The sequence below is a fragment of the Haliotis rubra genome, unplaced genomic scaffold (assembly GCF_003918875.1).
Source record: "Haliotis rubra isolate DU_JTF1 unplaced genomic scaffold, ASM391887v1 Scf701, whole genome shotgun sequence".
Lineage (NCBI taxonomy): Eukaryota > Metazoa > Mollusca > Gastropoda > Lepetellida > Haliotidae > Haliotis > Haliotis rubra.
Genome location: NW_025767415.1, coordinates 104,694 through 125,114, shown reverse-complemented (window position 1 = coordinate 125,114; position 20,421 = coordinate 104,694). Strand labels below are relative to the sequence as shown.

At 41.1% G+C, this 20,421-nt stretch overlaps 1 protein-coding gene across 2 annotated transcripts in view; it reads left to right on the top strand.

The window, feature by feature from the left end:
* Positions 1-20,421, top strand: part of LOC124258906 (epidermal growth factor receptor-like) — a 217,248-nt gene that overhangs the window by 184,660 nt on the left and 12,167 nt on the right. Inside the window, exons 7-24 of one of the 2 annotated variants that reach the window (XM_046692970.1) lie at positions 57-158; positions 393-504; positions 1,318-1,479; positions 1,875-2,074; positions 2,372-2,598; positions 2,846-3,006; positions 6,161-6,332; positions 6,630-6,881; positions 7,013-7,158; positions 7,493-7,658; positions 7,764-7,877; positions 8,051-8,332; positions 8,522-8,585; positions 9,558-9,649; positions 10,999-11,074; positions 11,222-11,368; positions 16,209-16,306; positions 17,225-17,305. In XM_046692970.1, the coding sequence (XP_046548926.1) occupies positions 57-158; positions 393-504; positions 1,318-1,479; positions 1,875-2,074; positions 2,372-2,598; positions 2,846-3,006; positions 6,161-6,332; positions 6,630-6,881; positions 7,013-7,158; positions 7,493-7,658; positions 7,764-7,877; positions 8,051-8,332; positions 8,522-8,585; positions 9,558-9,649; positions 10,999-11,074; positions 11,222-11,368; positions 16,209-16,306; positions 17,225-17,305 (2,654 nt within the window). The remainder of the gene's footprint in view (positions 1-56; positions 159-392; positions 505-1,317; positions 1,480-1,874; positions 2,075-2,371; positions 2,599-2,845; positions 3,007-6,160; positions 6,333-6,629; positions 6,882-7,012; positions 7,159-7,492; positions 7,659-7,763; positions 7,878-8,050; positions 8,333-8,521; positions 8,586-9,557; positions 9,650-10,998; positions 11,075-11,221; positions 11,369-16,208; positions 16,307-17,224; positions 17,306-20,421) is intronic. The other variant, XM_046692971.1, reaches the window with a different exon arrangement.

Sequence of the window (20,421 nt, the reverse complement as noted above, 5' to 3'; positions counted from 1 at the left end):
TACATGTTGTGTATTCCGTCTTAGATAAAAGTACGACTTGGTTCATTTGTTCCTAGAACATTTGCTGGAAGATTCTGGAGCATGTGTCCGGTCCTGTCCAGATGGCTCCACTGCGGAGGGAAACTCATGTGTGCCCTGCAATGGCCCTTGTCCAAAGAGTAAGTCAGACTATAGATGATTGTCATGAACTGTTGAGTGTTTTTGATGTATGCACTGGATAATAACATGCTGTCTTAAAACGTATTCAGTACAGCTTAACCACATCATTTAAGACTTTGTTATCAGTGTTAAATATCCTGCTTGTATACAATAAATGAAACTTTGTTCAAGGTAATAATTAAGCATGTGGTGTAAAAGCGCATTAACTTCAGAATATTTGTCCTTGAAAACAGTGTGTAGTGGTGTGGAGGACAATGACTGGCTTCATGCACACAGCATCAACAACTATACAGGCTGCACAACTATAGAGGGCAATCTGCGGATTCTTAAGAACAGCTTTGATGGGTAAGGCAAAATCATTTCTCCTTTATTGTACCTGAAATACTTCTGCCATGTAATTATTTTGTGTATTAGTGGTTAGACTCAATATAATGTCTTGACTTGTTATCAAGTCCCCGAGTCAAGGAGAATAATATCTATTATAGCTAAAATACATGGAATTATCATGAAACGGCCCTCTCGTTATCAGAAATTTGCGGTCCGCTGCAAATGATATTGGACCGCTCAACCTTAACGACGGGCCACTATCAGTTCTGTTGTCAAGTGACGTCATAGTTCAACATTAGTGGCTTTCGACTGGCAGATATTCTGGGTCAAACAAGTCAAAGCAACCCAAATTCCCGCTTTAAATAGCGGTAATATTGGCTTTCTTGCTGGTGCTAACCTTAACAATTGCACTATTAAGACTGTTGATGGACCAAAACCGAACACTGTCATAGCTTGACATGTTGCAGGCTATGGTCTTGTCAAAGGCCAAGGTCGAATATCGTCACTTTCTGTTGTGATGTCACTTGAATTGTTCGATGACGTAATTGCATTCGGGCAGTCAACCCGTCAGAAGTTGATTTGGGTAAACTTACAGTCAAATTCCTTCATTGTTTCCTTTTTCTTTTCAACACAAATTCCATGTAGTTTAGCAATAATACTTGGTAATGCTATTTTTGAGGGCATTATCATTTGCAGAAGCCCGAAGTCTTTATCAACTGCCCTCCTTCGTCGGGCAGTTAATGGAAGACCTCGGGCTTCTGCAAATGATAATGCCCTCAAAAATAGCATTACCCTTATAACAGAATTTATTTTACCATCTGTTTGTTGCAGAGATGAACATCGAGACATTCCCCCAATGGACCCTGAGGATTTGAAAGTCCTGAAAAGTGTGCGTGAAATCACAGGCTATGTTGTGATACAAACAGATCACAAAAACTTCACTGACCTCTCTTTCCTTTCAAGTCTGGAGGTCATTCATGGCAGGGAAACAAAGTAAGCCACTTCTGTCACAAAGGGAATTGTTAAACTTTACAGTACAGTCATCTATATCAGTTTAATACCTATAGGATATTCCTGTAAGGGCCCTAGAAAATATATATTGGGTTCCCCTGAAACCCAAATGTTGTAAGTCAACGTAAAAAACATGAAAACACAAAATAAAAGAACTATACCTCAGCCCTTCAGTAGAGCGGTGTTTGTCTTTCTGTGTTGGTGACTTGCAGTAGCAAGCAGAGTCTCTGAGAATATGGGTGATGTATATCGTTCCTCCTGTTGATCCTCGTCTTTCTGTGTTGGTGACTTGCAGTAGCAAGCAGAGTCTCTGAGAATATGGGTGATGTATATCGTTCCTCCAGTTATCCATGTCTCTCTGTATTGGTGACTTGCAGTAGCAAGCAGAGTCTCAGCATCCTGATGACACCACTTAAAACTCTGGAGTTGTCCTCACTGAGGTCCGTGAAGAATGGCGACATCTGGATCATGGCTAACAAGGACTTGTGTCTGGCAGACTCGGTCAACTGGACTGGAATCCTTCACAATCCTAAACAAGTGGCTGAAGTCAAGAGCAACAGACTTCAGATCAACTGCAGTAAGTTATCACCTGAGAAGAAATATACACATAGAACTTAACTAAGCATCCATCTGATACGAACAGAAAGGTGTCAGAGCTTTCATACTTCTAGAAGGGCTGTAATGCCTGATTATCTGATTGAAGAAAAACAACAAATGTAGGCAATATGTTAATTTGTATGCTCTCTACATGGGAAATTATGTTGGGTATCACAAAATACCAAAACAGTGAACCATTCAATTTTAGTTATTGTATTTGCTGTTATTCTCGGTAGTGTCTTGTATTATGCTATGTGAAATGTTGTGTCTCCTACAGCCAAAGATGGCCAGGTGTGCAGCAAGGAGTGTTCTAGCCATGGCTGTTGGGGTGTTGGTGCCAACAAGTGTGTCTCCTGTCGCAACAAGATGCTGGCCAACAAGAAGTTGTGTGTTGCCTCCTGTGCAGACATCTACAACTTCTATGAAGAGCCTCCAGCTAATGGTTCCAAGATTGGGATCTGTCGCCCATGCAACAACCAGTGTGCAGGCAGTTGTACTGGTCCGGTAAGTTGACATACAGGCTTCCTTATAACATTCTATCTGGATGTCACACTAGTATGCTAAAGATGTATTTTCAAAGTTGATTTTGTGGTTAATGTGTTTAATATTTTTAAATTAGCGTATTGTCTATATGTGCTTTCATTTTCCCCTTTTCACAATTGCAAAGTTTAGGATGGGCTTAACTATAAACAAGTCTGTATACAAAGAAATTTCGAAAATAGCATATTATATGTTTGTTTGTTGTGTGTAGGACAACTGGGAATGCTCTAGCTGTCGTAACTTTACTGTCATCGATGTTGAAATAAAAGATATTACATCCAAGAAGAATGTGTGTCTGGATGAATGTCCTCCAAACATGTACCCTGGGGAGAACAATATCTGCCAGAGGTGTCATCCTCACTGTGAACAAAGGTTAGTTATCACTGCATCATCAAACATTTATACATTTCAAAGGATACAAAGTTAACATGTCATCATTTGTTTTGTAATTTACTTATGTTTAAGTTCCCCGTTTTGGAGGAAGACAAATAGATGTACAGGCCTATTACAGAAATAGTAGAATTAGCATTGTCAGTGCTAAAATACAGTGTCAGTGATAGAGTTAAGTGTTTGGGTCAGTGATACAGTACCGTGTTGGGGTCTGAGATACAGTACCGTGTTGGGGTCAGTGATACAGTACCGTGTTGGGGTCTGAGATACAGTACCGTGTTGGGGTCAGTGATACAATACAGTGTTGGGGTCAGAGGTACAGTACAGTGTTGGGGTCAGAGATACTGTACAGTGTTGGGGTCTGAGATACAGTACTGTATCTTGCTCTCGGATCCGTACAGTGTTGGGGTCAGAGATACAGTATCGTGTTGGGGTCAGAGATACAGTACCGTGTTGGGGTCAGAGATACAGTACCGTGTTGGGGTCAGAGATACAGTACTGTATCTTGCTCTCGGATACGTACAGTGTTTGAGTCAGTGATACAGTATCGTGTTGGGGTCTGAGATACAGTACCGTGTTTGGGTAAGAGATACAGTACCGTGTTTGGGTAAGAGATACAGTACCGTGTTGGGGTCAGAGATACAGTACAGTGTTTGGGTCAGTGATACAGTACCGTGTTGGGGTCAGAGATGCAGTAAAGTGTACCCGTGTTGGGGTCAGAGATACCGTACAGTTTTTGGGTCAGTGATACAGTACCGTGTTGGGGTCAGAGAGGCAGTACCATGTTGGGGTCAGAGATACAGTACAGTGTTTGGGTCAGTGATACAGTACCGTGTTGGGGTCAGAGATACAGTACTGTATCTTGCTCTCGGATACGTACAGTGTTTGGCTCAGTGATACAGTACTGTGTTGGGGTCTGAGATACAGTACCGGTTGGGGTCAGTGAAACAGTACAGTGTTGGGGTCTGAGATACAGTACATTGTTGGGGTCTGAGATACAGTACCGTGTTGGGGTCAGTGATACAGTACAGTGTTTGGGTCAGTGATACAGTACAGTGTTGGGGTCAGTGATACAGTACTGTGTTGGGGTCTGAGATTCAGTACCGTGTTGGGGTCAGTGATACAGTACAGTGTTTGGGTCAGTGATACAGTACAGTGTTGGGGTCAGTGATACAGTACTGTGTTGGGGTCTGAGATACAGTACCGTGTTGGGGTCAGTGATACAGTACAGTGTTGGGGTCAGTGATACAGTACAGTGTTGGGGTCAGAGATACAGTACCGTGTTTTTGGGTAAGAGATACAGTACCGTGTTGGGGTCTGAGATACAGTACCGTGTTGGGGTCAGAGATACCGTACAGTGTTTGGGTCAGTGATACAGTACTGTGTTGGGGTCAGAGATACAGTACCGTGTTGGGGTCAGAGATACAGTACAATGTTGGGGTCAGTGATACAGTACAGTGTTGAGGTCAGAGATACAGTACAGTGTTTGGGTCTGAGATACAGTACTGTGTTGGGGTCAGAGATCCAGTACAGTGTTTGGGTCAGTGATATGGTACAGTGTTTGGGTCAGTGATACAGTACAGTGTTGGGGTCAGAGATACAGTACATTGTTGGGGTCAGTGATACCGTACAGTGTTGGGATCTGAGATACAGTACCGTGTTGGGGTCAGTGGTACAGTACAGTGTTGGGGTCTGAGAAACAGTACTGTGTTGGGGTCAGAGATACAGTACCGTGTTGGGGTCAGTGATCAGTACCGTGTTGGGGTCTGAGATACAGTACAGTGTTTGGGGTCAGAGATACAGTACAGTGTTTTGGTCAGTGATACCGTACAGTGTTGGGATCTGAGATACAGTACCGTGTTGGGGTCAGTGGTACAGTACAGTGTTGGGGTCTGAGATACAGTACCGTGTTGGGGTCAGAGATACAGTACAGTGTTGGTGTCAGTGATCAGTACCGTGTTGGGGTCAGAGATACAGTACAGTGTTTGGGGTCAGAGATACAGTACAGTGTTGGGGTCAGTGATCGGTACCGTGTTGGGGTCTGACATACAGTACAGTGTTGGGGTCAGAGATACAGTACAGTGTTTGGGTCTGAGATACAGTACAGTAGTTGGGTCTGAGATACAGTACTGTATCTTGCTCTCGGATACGTACAGTGTTTGGGTCAGTGATACAGTACCGTGTTGGGGTCTGAGATACAGTACTGTGTTGGGGTAAGAGATACAGTACAGTGTTGGGGTCAGAGATACAGTACCGTGTTGGGGTCTGAGATACAGTACCGTGTTGGGGTCAGAGATACAGTACCGTGTTGGGGTCAGAGATACAGTACCGTGTTGGGGTCAGAGATACAGTACCTTGTTGGGGTAAGAGATACAGTACCGTGTTGGGGTCAGAGATACAGTACAGTGTTTGGGTCAGAGATACAGTACCGTGTTGGAGTCAGAGATACAGTACCGTGTTGGGGTCAGAGATACAGTACAGTGTTGAGGTCAGAGATACAGTACCGTGTTGGGGTAAGAGATACAGTACAGTATCTTGCTCTCGGATACCGTACAGTGTTTTGGTCAGTGATACAGTACCGTGTTGGGGTCAGAGATACAGTACAGTGTTGAGGTCAGAGATACAGTACCGTGTTGGGGTCTGAGATACAGTACCGTGTTGGGGTCTGAGATACAGTACAGTGTTGAGGTCAGAGATACAGTACCGTGTTGGGGTCAGAGATACAGTACCGTGTTGGGGTGAGAGATACAGTACAGTATCTTGCTCTCGGATACAGTACTGTGTTGGGGTCAGTGATACAGTACTGTGTTGGGGCCTGAGATACAGTACAGTGTTGAGGTCAGAGAAACAGTACATTGTTGGGGTCAGAGATACAGTACAGTATCTTGCTCTCGGATACCGTACAGTTTTTGGGTCAGTGATACAGTACCGTGTTGGGGTCAGAGATACAGTACCGTGTTGGGTCAGTGATACAGTACTGTGTTGGGGTCAGAGATACAGTACCGTGTTGGGGTAAGAGATACAGTACCGTGTTGGGGTCTGAGATACAGTACTGTATCTTGCTCTCAGATACCGTACAGTGTTTGGGTATCGTGTCAGTGTACATTAGCTGTGTAACTTTGGATCTCTCTTCCAGATGTTCTGGGAACATGCAGACTGTGGGTTTTGGAGGCTGTGACACCTGTGTTGTTGGAATAGCGAATGGCAGTGACATCTACTGCCTGCCTAAAGACACCATCTCCTGTCCTCATGGCTATTATATGAGTATTGAGAAGAGCAGTGCTCCTGGACCATTGGCAGGCAAAAAGGTGAAATGGCTTGATGAAGTAGAAGAAATAATCCTCGGTACCCTTGAAAGTCTCAAGGTGTCTAATGTACTGCAACTGAAGTGTTTTGGCACTGAATATCAGGTCTATTGGTAAAGTCTGTTAGCCTCTGGGTTTTAGCATACATACATAACTTTGGCATGTCTCTATATTCAGCTGATAAAGTGGGGATAAAGCCCTAGCAATTATTTAGGTATATCCTCAAATCTTTCTGTTGTGTCCTTACAAGTCAGGTGTCTTGTACAAACTTTGTGACTAAATACTGTAACCGTGTTGCAGCTGTGTCGCGTGTGTGACCAGCGCTGTCTGACCTGTGATGGACCTGGGGTGCAGTACTGTACAGACTGCACCTACTTCCGTAGCGAAGGTCTGTGTGTAGAGCACTGTCCAGCCTTCACCTACTCAGACAACCAGACCAAAGAGTGTGAGAGCTGCCACCAGGAGTGCCGTGGGGGATGCAACGGCCCCTCCAGTGGTAACTGCCAGGCATGCAACAACCTCAAGATCTACATTGATGAAGAGGGATCTATGGTATGTTCTTCTCCATGTTAATTTTGAAGCTATAGAAGTGCAACAACCTGTGTCTTTTAGAGTCAATAATTTCTTCCTTTCTGGAGATACTAATAGCCAGGCTATATCTAAATTCTTGTCTTTTGCTTCAGTTCAACTGTACACACGAATGTCCTGCAGAGCTACCTTACACTGTGATGGATCACAGCACTGACAAGCAGACTATTGACCCCTCCAGGACAGTATGCGCTGATGCCAAACATCCTGAAGTTATTGCTAAATTCCGCAAGAAAGATGAGTGAGTGCCAATAAATGTAGACAGCATTATCAAGTAGTCTATTTTGGGTTGAATCACAATGTCTCATGATAAAAGTTCTGATGGTAAATCTTGGGACATTCACAAAAAGGTTGAGTTGGGTCTGTTTATGTGTGTAATTCAACACCTTTTCTGCTGGTTTAGCAGTAATAGAACTAACTTTCTTAAATTCTTACAGTATTTCAGCACTGGGTTTTGTGGCTGTTCATATAGCACAACTGCTGTAAATAAATGCACTCACTTAGCTTCAGAGTTATTGCTGTGGACATATAACCTGATACAATGACTTGAAGGATATATTTATCTGTCCTTCCAGAGAAGAAAAGAAGAAGATTGGTATAATTGCGGGTGCTGTAATCAGTGGTGTGATGGTGGTGGGCATCATACTGGTGTGTGTGGCATACAACTGGAACCAGAGGGCCAAGTCAAAGGAGAAGACTGCTGCCCTCACAGCCAAGATGACCGGCTTTGACGAGACTGAGGTGGGAAATGTTCACATTAGTATTAGCTGACTTTATCATCTGACATTTAAACTGAATAGTTTGATTTAAAGAAGTAATGCATTAATGAAATAACTGACATTTCAGCCCCTGACTCCAACAAATGCCAAGCCAGACCTTGCACAGCTGAGGTTAATCAAAGAATCTGAACTGAGACGTGGAGGCATCATTGGGTCTGGAGCTTTTGGCACAGTATATAAGGTATGCACTGACTTTACCAACTGGGTATGTTAGGAACTTGAAAATAGGAATATATGTACCTAAAATGGATAATAGTTGTTGGACTGTGCTTGTTGTGGTATGTACCTGTTGAAATGGCTTGTACATAAGATTTTAATTCATGGGTTTGTGATTCCTTCTCCTCTGGGTTGCAGGGTTTCTGGATCCCTGAGGGGGAGAACGTGAAGATCCCAGTTGCCATCAAGGTACTGCAGGAAGGTACACCCAACCAGAACAAGGAACTCTTGGAGGAGGCTCGGGTAATGGCATCAGTGGAACACCCTTGTTGTGTGCGTATTCTGGCAGTTTGCATGACAGCTCAGATGATGCTCATTACCCAGCTGATGCCTCTGGGATGTCTGCTGGACTATGTCAGGAAGAATAAGGAACATATTGGCTCCAAGGTGCTGCTCAACTGGTGCACCCAGATTGCCAGGGTACGTGCTTTATGCTATCAACAGCCACATTACTCAGTGATATCAGTAAAGATGTATCTAGTTATACATTCATTTGACAAAGTAATTAACAGTTTTTGATAAACTGACTGTCTATTGGCTACGTTCAAGTGTGTATCGTGTACAGTTTATCTCGATTGTTAGCTGAAAACTCTGAGGTTTGTTTTCCAGGGAATGACATACCTTGAAGACCGTGGCATTGTCCACAGGGATCTGGCAGCAAGGAATGTCCTTGGTGAGTTACACATCTTCACGATGTCATACTGTCACTTTTAACAAATATTTAACTCCATTTCTTTAAAGTGGCATAATGTTTCAACTTCATTTCTCATATACTGAAGTTTGAAAGCCTGGGTTTGAGGAAAGTTCTATTTTCCCTGTGATTAGAATCTGAACTGCTTCATGGGTCAACAAAGATTTCTGTCCTGTATCTTGTTAAACAACACAATAAATAACAATATAAACATATACAAATTCAGTGCACCCTCACTGAGTGAGTCTGACTGTGAGTGACCGACCCTCACAGTGTTGTGTCGACTTCACCCCTTGCTGCATGCGAGAAAAATGCACATGAAACATTTTCCCTTTTTTTCTTCACAAAGATGATATTATAAGTTGTTCACTGGTCTCAATGGGGACATGGGCTGATGTACCCTCGATGTTTTTTATGTTCTCTGAGCCGGAAGGGCGAGGGAAACATAAAGAAACATTGAGGGTACATCAACCCAATTGGCCCCGAGGAACCAGTGAACAACGTATTTATCTTACCGAACACCTCAGTGGTAATTTTGAACTGTTTGAAGCACGAGTATCGGATCATAGTATGGAGTACCAGGCGACAATAAAAACAAATTTAGAGTTATCTCCCTTCCATCGATTTGCATTTGCAAAATATCGTTAATTTCCGTACATCATACGTGATTCAATGTTGTTCGAGATAAAGAATTACTACAACAATGTACCAAATGAGTTCGGCATTCCCAGCGGGGTACGTGGAAAATGTTACTCGCTTGTAAGCGGGGTACATTGAAAATAATAGAAGAGCGTTCAGCCAATCAGAAAATGACATTTATGTGTGAGGCAAGATAAAACTAACTGATTTCACCATATCTTCATGCAGCCACTGGATTGGGGGCATATATATAAAAAGAACTTTTTCTTCTGAAAACCAAGTGAAACCATTACACTTCACCTGTGACTTTTTCAGTGCAAACTCCAACCCAAGTGAAGATAACAGATTTTGGTTTGGCCAAGTTACTAGACTACAATGAGGATGAGTACCATGCTGCAGGAGGAAAGGTCAGCCTTGTTGCTAGGGACTGTCAGCCTTGTTGCTCGAGATTGGTCAGCCTTGTTGCTAGGGACTGGTCAGCCTTGTTGCTAGGGACTGTCAGCCTTGTTGCTAGGGACTGTCAGCCTTGCTGCTAGGGACTGCTAGGTGCTGCTGCAGTCATACACTCACAACAACATCTCTGTAACATCTCTGAACATTTTCTGTTATCCGCTTCATTTTTTATATTCTAAGCACCAGTTTTCGCGTTTAATGTCATCAATGTGCAGCAGTCAAAGACAGCAATATGGATACTCAGACAGACAGTATATATCATGTACATACTAAGCACCAGTTTTTTGCATTTGATGTCATCAATGTGCAGCAGTCAAAGACAGCACTATGGATACTCAGACAGACAGTATATATCATGTACATACGAAGTAATTGGGTTGGGGACACCCATCAATCAGGTTTGCTTTAGAATTATGTGGGAAAATTAGGTTTGGGTTTGTTTTCTCTGCTTTCTTCCCAGTGTAAGCATTTACAGTGCACTCTGTCTAATTCGGACCAGCTTGGGACCGACTAAAAAGTCCGAATTATACAGTAGTCCGAAGTACACAGATTTTTATGGAGACATAATTCTAGGAACTTACCTGACTTATGATTCATATATTAAATCTATCACATTTCACAATGTCTGAAAACACTTATTAAATTTCAATTTATCATATATTATCAGCAGAATTAAAATTATAAACTATTTTTCGCAATGTTATTGAAAACAACGATTCTCGGATACCTGCTTCGGCAGTGGGTCCACAGTAACATTGTCAAAGAGCAAAGTAACGATGTTTGATATCACACTGTGTCTGATGGCATCTTAAATGCATAGTGACATTGACACTGAGTTGACATGATCGGCTCAATTATAGTTTACAATTGGTGTTAGTCGCATCAAAGGTAAATAAGCATTCACCGCTAGACCACGCGGTCTGGGCCAAGCGGACTTCCTGCTAAGTAAATAAGACAAAATACACAAACCAATCAACGGAATGTTTATTCAAGGTTTATTGGCCAAGCGGACTTCCAGCTCAGTCCGAATTATATAGCAATGTTTTTACATGTAACTACCTTATCGGGCCGACACTTTGGTCCGAAATCCGAAATAATGAGAGTCCGAGATACAGAACTTTTTTATTATGGCAACAAAGAAGGATTACGTCGGGACCGTGAGTTCAGTCCTGTTTATACAGCAATCTGAGAAAGACAGAGTCCGAGTTTGACAGAGTGCACTGTAGTATTATTTCCACATTGGGCTAGAGATGAGTAGAATGTTGAGAGACACATGATATTTGAGGTGCGTGTGTTTGTGCAGATGCCCATCAAGTGGCTGGCCTTGGAGTGCATCCAGCATCGGATCTTCACACACAAGAGTGACGTGTGGAGCTATGGTGAGTCGCAAGAAATATCAGAAACTTCGCTAAGCAATATTTTCAACTTGATTCTAACATGTAAGTGAAACATTACAAAATTTTAGTAGCAGATAGACATCTACTATCCACACTCTGATGTCTTGTAACAAGCCTGTTTCTGTGTAGGTGTCACAGTGTGGGAGTTGTTCACGTATGGTCAGAAGCCATATGACAGTATCCGAGCCCGTGATGTGCCTGATCTACTGGAGAAAGGAGAGCGACTGCCACAACCCTCTATCTGTACAATTGATGTCTACATGATAATGATCAAATGTGAGTGAAGTTTTACTTGTGATGATGTAAAGAGACTATCTTCTCTGAATTCACAAATGGTTCTGAAATATACCTTGGGTCTTTTTTTAAGCATACCAGTAAATGTGTTTAGCCACAAGTCACTGTTGAAGATTTATCCCATGGGTTGAAAGGGACTATATGATGAGACTAATGGCAGTCCTGTCCAGCTTAAGGTATGTGCATAGGTCGTATTTAAGTTGTAGTTACACCACAACTCTGAGGGTTTGGTTGAAAATATCAAACTTTGAGCAGGTGAAAAACAAAAGGCCCAAAGGTTTATCCTGAACAAGAGAGTGTTATGCCTAATACATAAACTGTCTTAATGGACTATATATACTAGCAAGAATAAGTATACCTGAAGGGTACAATCATGAAACAATACACTGTGTCATGGTATAACAGGTCACTGATGAAAGCGTGCATGATAAACACTATGTGTAGCATGTACACAACTGAACACTGAACACCTTTTTCATCAATTGCCCACCAGGCTCAATGGGAAAAGATTGGGTTACAATGCTGAATATAATATGTGAAGTCATGGAAAACTTTCTATTGAAGTCATGGAATTTTCATGTAAAAAAACTACAATACAGCTCTAATACAGCTCTGTCACAACTACAATACAGCTCTGTCACAACTACAATACAGCTCTGTCACAACTACAATACAGCTCTGTCACAACTACAATACAGCTCTGTCACAACTACAATACAGCTCTGTCACAACTACAATACTGCTCTGTCACAACTACAATACAGCTCTGTCACAACTACAATACAGCTCTGTCACAACTACAATACAGCTCTGTCACAACTACAATACAGCTCTGTCACAACTACAATACAGCTCTGTCACAACTACAATACAGCTCTGTCACAACTACAATACAGCTCTGTCACAACTACAATACAGCTCTGTCACAACTACAATACAGCTCTGTCACAACTACAATACAGCTCTGTCACAACTACAATACAGCTCTGTCACAACTACAATACAGCTCTGTCACAACTACAATACTGCTCTGTCACAACTACAATACAGCTCTGTCACAACTACAATACAGCTCTGTCACAACTACAATACTGCTCTGTCACAACTACAATACAGCTCTGTCACAACCTACTGCTCTGTCACATACTACAATACAGCTCTGTCACAACTACAATACAGCTCTGTCACAACTACATACTGCTCTGTCACAGCTACAATACAGCTCTGTCACAACTACAATACTGCTCTGTCACAACTACAATGCAGCTCTGTCACAACTACAATACTGCTCTGTCACAACTACAATACTGCTCTGTCACAACTACAATACAGCTCTGTCACAACTACAATACAGCTCTGTCTACAACAACTACACAGCTCTGTCACAACTACAATACAGCTCTGTCACAACTACAATACAGCTCTGTCACAACTACAATACAGCTCTGTCACAACTACAATACTGCTCTGTCACAACTACAATACTGCTCTGTCACAACTACAATACAGCTCTGTCACAACTACAATACAGCTCTGTCACAACTACAATACAGCTCTGTCACAACTACAATACAGCTCTGTCACAACTACAATACAGCTCTGTCACAACTACAATACAGCTCTGTCACAACTACAATACAGCTCTGTCAGCAAGCTCTACAATACAGCTCTGTCACAACTACAATACAGCTCTGTCTACAATACAGCTCTGTCACTACAATACATCTCTGTCACAACTACAATACTGTTCTGTCACAACTACAATACAGCTCTGTCACAACTACAATACTGCTCTGTCACAACTACAATACAACTCTGTCACAACTACAATACAGCTCTGTCACAACTACAATACAGCTCTGTCACAACTACAATACTGCTCTGTCAGAACTACAATACAGCTCTGTCACAACTACAATACAGCTCTGTCACAACTACAATACAGCTCTGTCACAACTACAATACAGCTCTGTCATAACTACAATACAGCTCTGTCACAGCTACAGGCAGACTGGAAATAAGCAAGCAGTATGATGATCAACATGCTGACCTCTCGCTGGCAGAAGCTACTGCCTGTTAATTTGAATTTGAGTTTTTTCTATTTGTCCAGTGTGTTCTGCTTAAGCTGTCTCACATAATTATATCACCTGACTGAAATACATGGACAGAAATACTGCCATGCCCCAATTCACTCCTTCAGTCACTTTTAACTCATTAAGCACGAGAGCCCCATCACTACTCAACACCTGGAAGCCCTCGCTGATTGCCCGCTCTCTGTGCCGAGACTAATTAGTGCTAGTCACACCTGATTTCCCTGGCAGGTTTCGGGGATCACAGGAAACTGTCTAGTCGTACAAACAAGTCCTGATTGTTTAATTGTGTCGTAAAGATATATGTTGAAAGAAATCAGGTGTGAATACATGTCGTGTATTGCAAGCTTTATGTAATTTTATTGCAAGTTTCTCTTGTAGACCATTTGTCGGCTTGTACATTTATATTTTATCACAATATGCATACACATGTATTCTTTGTATGTAACAGATGAGACTCACGTTAACAAATTCTTTCTCTTATATCATTGTGTGAGGTTTAAATTACAAAACATCTATGACAATGACATACTGTAAAGAAGAATTTACTTTCATACTTTATAATCTTCGACGAAAATAGAGGTTTTGTGGATACATTCCTAGTGTTTACGAATTATTTTAATGAAAGTACTATAACGCTAGTCTGTGACTAGCACAAAGCACATTCATAGCATTGCACTTTATTTCATACAGATTTAATGCAGAAAACATACGTGACCATACAAACATACATATACAAAATGTATACTACATATTCCTTGCATAGACATAAAACAAAGAGTCACGTGATAGGGCGTCATCAAATTTCCCGAATAGACGATCTGCGACCAATGGTATCATGAGATACCTGTCACAGAGGAAAGGACAGGTGACCGGGGTGTGGGCGAAATTTCTGAAGAGCACGTTTGGTCACTCAGCAGCTTGGATAGAGATTGGTTATTGGCAATATCCTTGACCAGTCGATATGCTGGGTTTCAGCTTTATCAACTCAAGCTATCATGTAACAGTTTGTGTATTGTAAACATACACACTGGTAACGATGTATGAAATATACACATAAGACAAATAGGAGTAGATAGTCACTTTGGCGAGTTTATTTGTCCTCATTCTAGTGTTTTTCGATAAGTAAAACAAAGCGATTGAAATCCAACCACTGAGTAGAGGTAGTATTTATTTTCATATACATTTTATGCACACAACTAGTACATAAAACATAATGGTTTGCTGTACATATAATCTTCACCTTGATACGAATGACTATCCAAACTAGAGTACACTCATTACAGAATTCACGAGGTGACACTATACTGAATTATTATAGTGTATAAACTTACAGTTGACACCCCCACCCCCAATATTTATGAAGGTGGGCATGCCTATATCTTTACTGAATGCAAACGAGGTTCATAAGATTACAGATGTGCATGCATGTATAAACATCACAGAGAGGGGCGTGACTCCATAAAGCAAGATGTCCAATGATATAACAGCGCATCTGTTTATTTTACACTTGTCATGGGACAAACCTTTCAACAAGGACGTAACTACATATGCATTCTACCGGAGGCTGTTATTTCAAGGTCGAAAGAGGCGTTCAATTATCTCATTACTGTAATCTGCTTGAATGATTATACGCATGTGTATCGATACCGTAACCGTACTAGTATACTATCCAGCTTTTATTGACGATGGATCAATAGAGACTGAGTTAATTGATACACGTGATAATTGCACCGGATTTGATAATTACACAGATCAAATACAAACGTTTTACACAATGCTCATGTAAATTGCATAGAAAACTGACAATTCAAATCAACATGAAACTTTCAACAGCTTGAACAAAAATGCTTGAAATACGCTTGTATGGCTTACATGTAATAACTTATGATATTACTTCTGTCCATGTGTGACAATGTTTTGAATTACCAACTTACTGTCTTTTGTAACAAACGTAGTAAAACATTTCATTGTTGTAATAACACTGACATGTATATATGTATTCGATGCAAAGGCGCGACTTATCACTTTATATTCGCTTAGGTAACATTACGAACTTTAGATTATTGAAAACAACTAGTTACAATTCAGTAAACTTCAATTAGTAAGTTCAATTATGTTTAATCTATTCGAGCTTGGATGTATAATTACTTGTGTTTATACATTATGTTTCAGTATATGAAACATGACAACGTAATGATGCATAAAATGTAAATTCAAACTATTCTATTGTGTTTGGATTCTTTGTATGTCCTTGAAATTTCGTATATTGTTTCCTATATATTAGGTAGTTGAAGGAAATATAATTTTTAGTAACCTCTAAACCATTACATCTAATTCAATCAAGGTGCATACGAAGTATTTTAGTATCCATTCCCAAGGATGAGTACCCAGCAATTGTTATCAAAACACTTTAAATACTTCTTCTGATTGATACTAAAGGTGGGATCTCTCGTAAGAAAAGTTGACATTTGCTCAGTACTGCTAAATTGGTTGAAATAAAAGGTACAGTGTGATTTTAAAAGTACAACACACATGTGCGTCTCTTGCTGAATAAGAGGTGCTTGCTGTTGACGACTGTATGTGGCTCTCGCTGTGAGAAACTGCTAATTACCTGCCCCATAAACACGCATCACTCGCTGTGAGGAGCTGATTAATTTGCCCCATATATGCATCTCTCGGCCTTAATGAGTTAAACTGACTTAATTTCTAAAACATGTTTTATTCTAAAGGTTGGATGTTAGATGCAGACAGTCGTCCATCCTTCAAAGAATTGGCGGAAGAGTTTGCGAAGATGGCACGGGATCCTGGCCGTTATCTTGTTATACAGGTAAGTTAATGAAATGTGTCTACATCTGTAATTGGCTACATCCAGTTGCTTCCAGGAACAGAGTTAAGGTTCTCGTCAGATTTTCTGTCTGATACTTCCAGTAAATGCACCATTAATAATCTGAAACCTATACATGTTGCTATTTTTGTGGATTCTAACTAGCTGAACATGGTTACTGTATTCCACTGCATTTAATGGGTGTTAATGTCTGTTTTGTTATATCTTTGTTTTGTTAGTTATTGATTTGAAAGGTTTGCTTTTGAAGAAATTAGAATGGATGTGGCTCTGTAATTAATAGATTTGCCTTAATGGAACAAAATATATAGTGCTGTACTTGTTTAAAATAACAATGTATTCTGTGTAGTATTATGATCAGTTAATGTTTTCTTCATAAGCCTCTGTTATGGACCCAATATGTAAATAATATTTTTCTTCTGCTTCCTATCACTGGGTTGAATACAGTATTCCAAATGCTGTTTATTTTCTGTTTGTAGTAAAGTGCTTCTGTTCATTATTAGTTCTTTAAAATGTTTTTGCAAAATTTGCATTCAGTACTTTGTTAAAATAACACTACCCAAGTACCCCTGTTGTCAAGTGTTGGTTGTCAATGTTCTACCCATGAAAACTGCAAATCACTAGAAATCACCATAAAAGACAAGACTTTCCTGACAGAAGTTATTGAAGCCACCTCCCTTCAGAATCAGTTACTTTTTTATTGTACAGGCTTTTATTTTCGCATGAAAAATATCTGCATGGTAATGAAATTCTGAAAGCTTCTCTCCCAGAAACAACAATCCAGTCCATTTTTTTCTAAGGTACACTTTAGTGAACAATTTCTGTACAGAGTTTCGTGTATGCTTAAAGCGGGTAATACCGTGAATGCCTTGACGCTGACTGTGTGGCTGTTTGTGACAACAGGGCGATGTGTTGAAGAAATTCCCTGACCAGACAAATGTGGTCACAGAGATTGACATGATCGCAGGGCCTGATAGCTGTGACGTTAGTAACCAGCCACTTTTGTATCAGGTAGAATCGTGCACGCAGTAGACTAAACGTATTCCTGATACTGCATTCTGCATGGTGTCCGTCTTGTCTGTGTGGTAGCTGTACATCATGGGCTGGGCCTTTCCACCCACACCATCGTATTTGCTGAATATTAATTCTCAGAAAACTAAGGAGAAAACGTGTTTCAGATTGCATGACTTTGACAATAACAATCCAAAATAAGTGGTTTTACCTTTTATTCTATTAGACACTTTTACTAAATTGAAAAAAGACGTAATGGATAATCTGCCTGGTTTTCAGTGTCCAATGTAGAGCATGACTGTGAAGTAACACTAACGAGCATGCTTTGGACTGCTCAGATGATACCATGTAAACATCACTCTTGGTTTCCTAACTATACTTCACCTATCATTAGAAAACATTCAGCTTGGCTGCAAGCAATGGGTAAATACCTCCTTACAATGACTGCCACAAGTCTACAATCAATATACACAAGGTCGTCCCTCCTACTGTCTGTAGATATAGGACAACTAATCTACACAAGGTGGTCCCTCCTACTGTCTGTAGATATAGGACAACCAATCTACACAAGGTAGTCCCTCCTACTGTCTGTAGATATAGGACAACCACAACCAATCTACACAAGGTCGTCCCTCCTACTGCCTGTAGATATAGGACAACCAATCTACACAAGGTGGTTCCTCCTACTGCCTGTAGATATAGGACAACCAATCTACACAAGGTAGTTCCTCCTACTGTCTGTAGATATCGGACAACCACAACCAATCTACACAAGGTAGTTCCTCCTACTGTCTGTAGATATAGGACAACCACAACCAATCTACACAAGGTAGTCCCTCCTACTGTCTGTAGATATCGGACAACCACAACCAATCTACACAAGGTCGTCCCTCCTACTGCCTGTAGATATAGGACAACCACAACCAATCTACACAAGGTAGTCCCTCCTACTGTCTGTAGATATCGGACAACCACAACCAATCTACACAAGGTAGTTCCTCCTACTGTCTGTAGATATCGGACAACCACAACCAATCTACACAAGGTAGTTCCTCCTACTGCCTGTAGATATCGGACAACCACAACCAATCTACACAAGGTAGTCCCTCCTACCATCTGTAGATATAGGACAACCACAACCAATCTACACAAGGTAGTCCCTCCTACTGCCTGTAGATATAGGACAACCAATCTACACAAGGTAGTCCCTCCTACCATCTGTAGATATAGGACAACCAATCTACACAAGGTAGCCCCTCCTACTGCCTGTAGATATAGGACAACGAGTCTACACAAGGTAGTCCCTCCTACTGCCTGTAGATATAGGACAACCAATCTACACAGGGTAGCCCCTCCTACTGGTACATGATTGTATATTGGTCTATGTAAACATGATCCTATACAGACCCATTTTCCATGGCTATGTACATATGATCCTGTACAGATCCATTCTCCATGGCTATGTACACCTGATCTTGTACAGACCCATTCCCCATGGCTATGTACACCTGATCTTGTACAGACCCATTCTCCATGGCTATGTACACATGATCTTGTACAGATCCATTCTCCATGTTATGTACATGCGATCTTGTACAGATCCATTCTCCGTGGCTATGTACACATGATCCAATACAGATCCATTCTCCATGGCTATGTACACACGATCTTGTACAGATCCATGCACCATGCCTGTACACGTGATCCTATACATATCCATTCTCCATGGCTATGTACACATGATCTTGTACAGATCCATTCTCCATGGCTATGTACACATGATCCTGTAGAGACCTATTCTCGATGGCTGTGTACACATGATCCTGTACAGACCCATTCTCCGTGGCTATGTACACATGATCCTGTACAGACCCATTCTCCATGGCTGTATACAAATGATCTTGTACAGACCCATTCTCCATGGTTATGTACACATGATCCTGTACAGACCCATTCTCCATGGCTGTATACAAATGATCTTGTACAGACCCATTCTCCATGGTTAAGTACACATGATCCTGTACAGACCCATTCTCCATGGCTGTATACAAATGATCTTGTACAGACCCATTCCCCATGGCTATGTACACGTGATCCTGTACAGATCCATTCACCATGCCTGTACACGTGATCCTGTACAGATCCATTCTCCAAGGTTATGTACACATGATCTTGTACAGATCCATTCTCCGTGGCTATGTACACATGATACTGTACAGATCCATTCTCCATGTTATGTACATGTGATCTTGTACAGATCCATTCTCCATGGCTATGTACATGATCCAATACAGATCCATTCTCCATGGCTATGTACACATGATCCTATACAGATCCATTCTCCATGGCTATGTACACATGATCCTGTACAGATCTATTCACCATGCCTGTACACGTGATCCTGTACAGACCCATTCTCCATGGCTATGTACACGATCCAATACAGATCCATTCTCCATGGCTATGTACACATGATCCTATACAGACCCATTCTCCATGGCTATGTACACGTGATCCTGTACAGATCCATTCTCCATGGCTATGTACACGATCCAATACAGATCCATTCTCCATGGCTATGTACACATGATCCTATACAGATCCATTCTCCATGGCTATGTACACATGATCTTGTACAGATCTATTCACCATGCCTGTACACGTGATCCTGTACAGACCCATTCTCCATGCCTGTACACAGTGGTTCTGTCTTAGGTTGTACAAGACACTTAAATAATAACAGGTGTAGTTTAACTCGAACATGATGGCTGTTTTCGTGAAAGCAGAATATACTTATTGTAGATGCTACTTAAGCTATTGTATTACAATGACATTTTCAGAAAGTTGACATTGATAACATTAGTGCATTAAACTCATATGTTTCATGAAGTATTTTTACAAGTATGTAATTCTGCTCTTGAAATAAAGCAGGTTTTTTTTCTCGCCCTACACATTTTGCATGTTGTTTTGTTTTTGTGTTTTATGAATGTCCTTGTGTGATTATGATCACCTCTTTGTAGTGTTTCAAATATGTAGTTGGCTGTGCCCATTAATATTGGTTTTTGAGATTACTTTTTTCTGATTTGCAA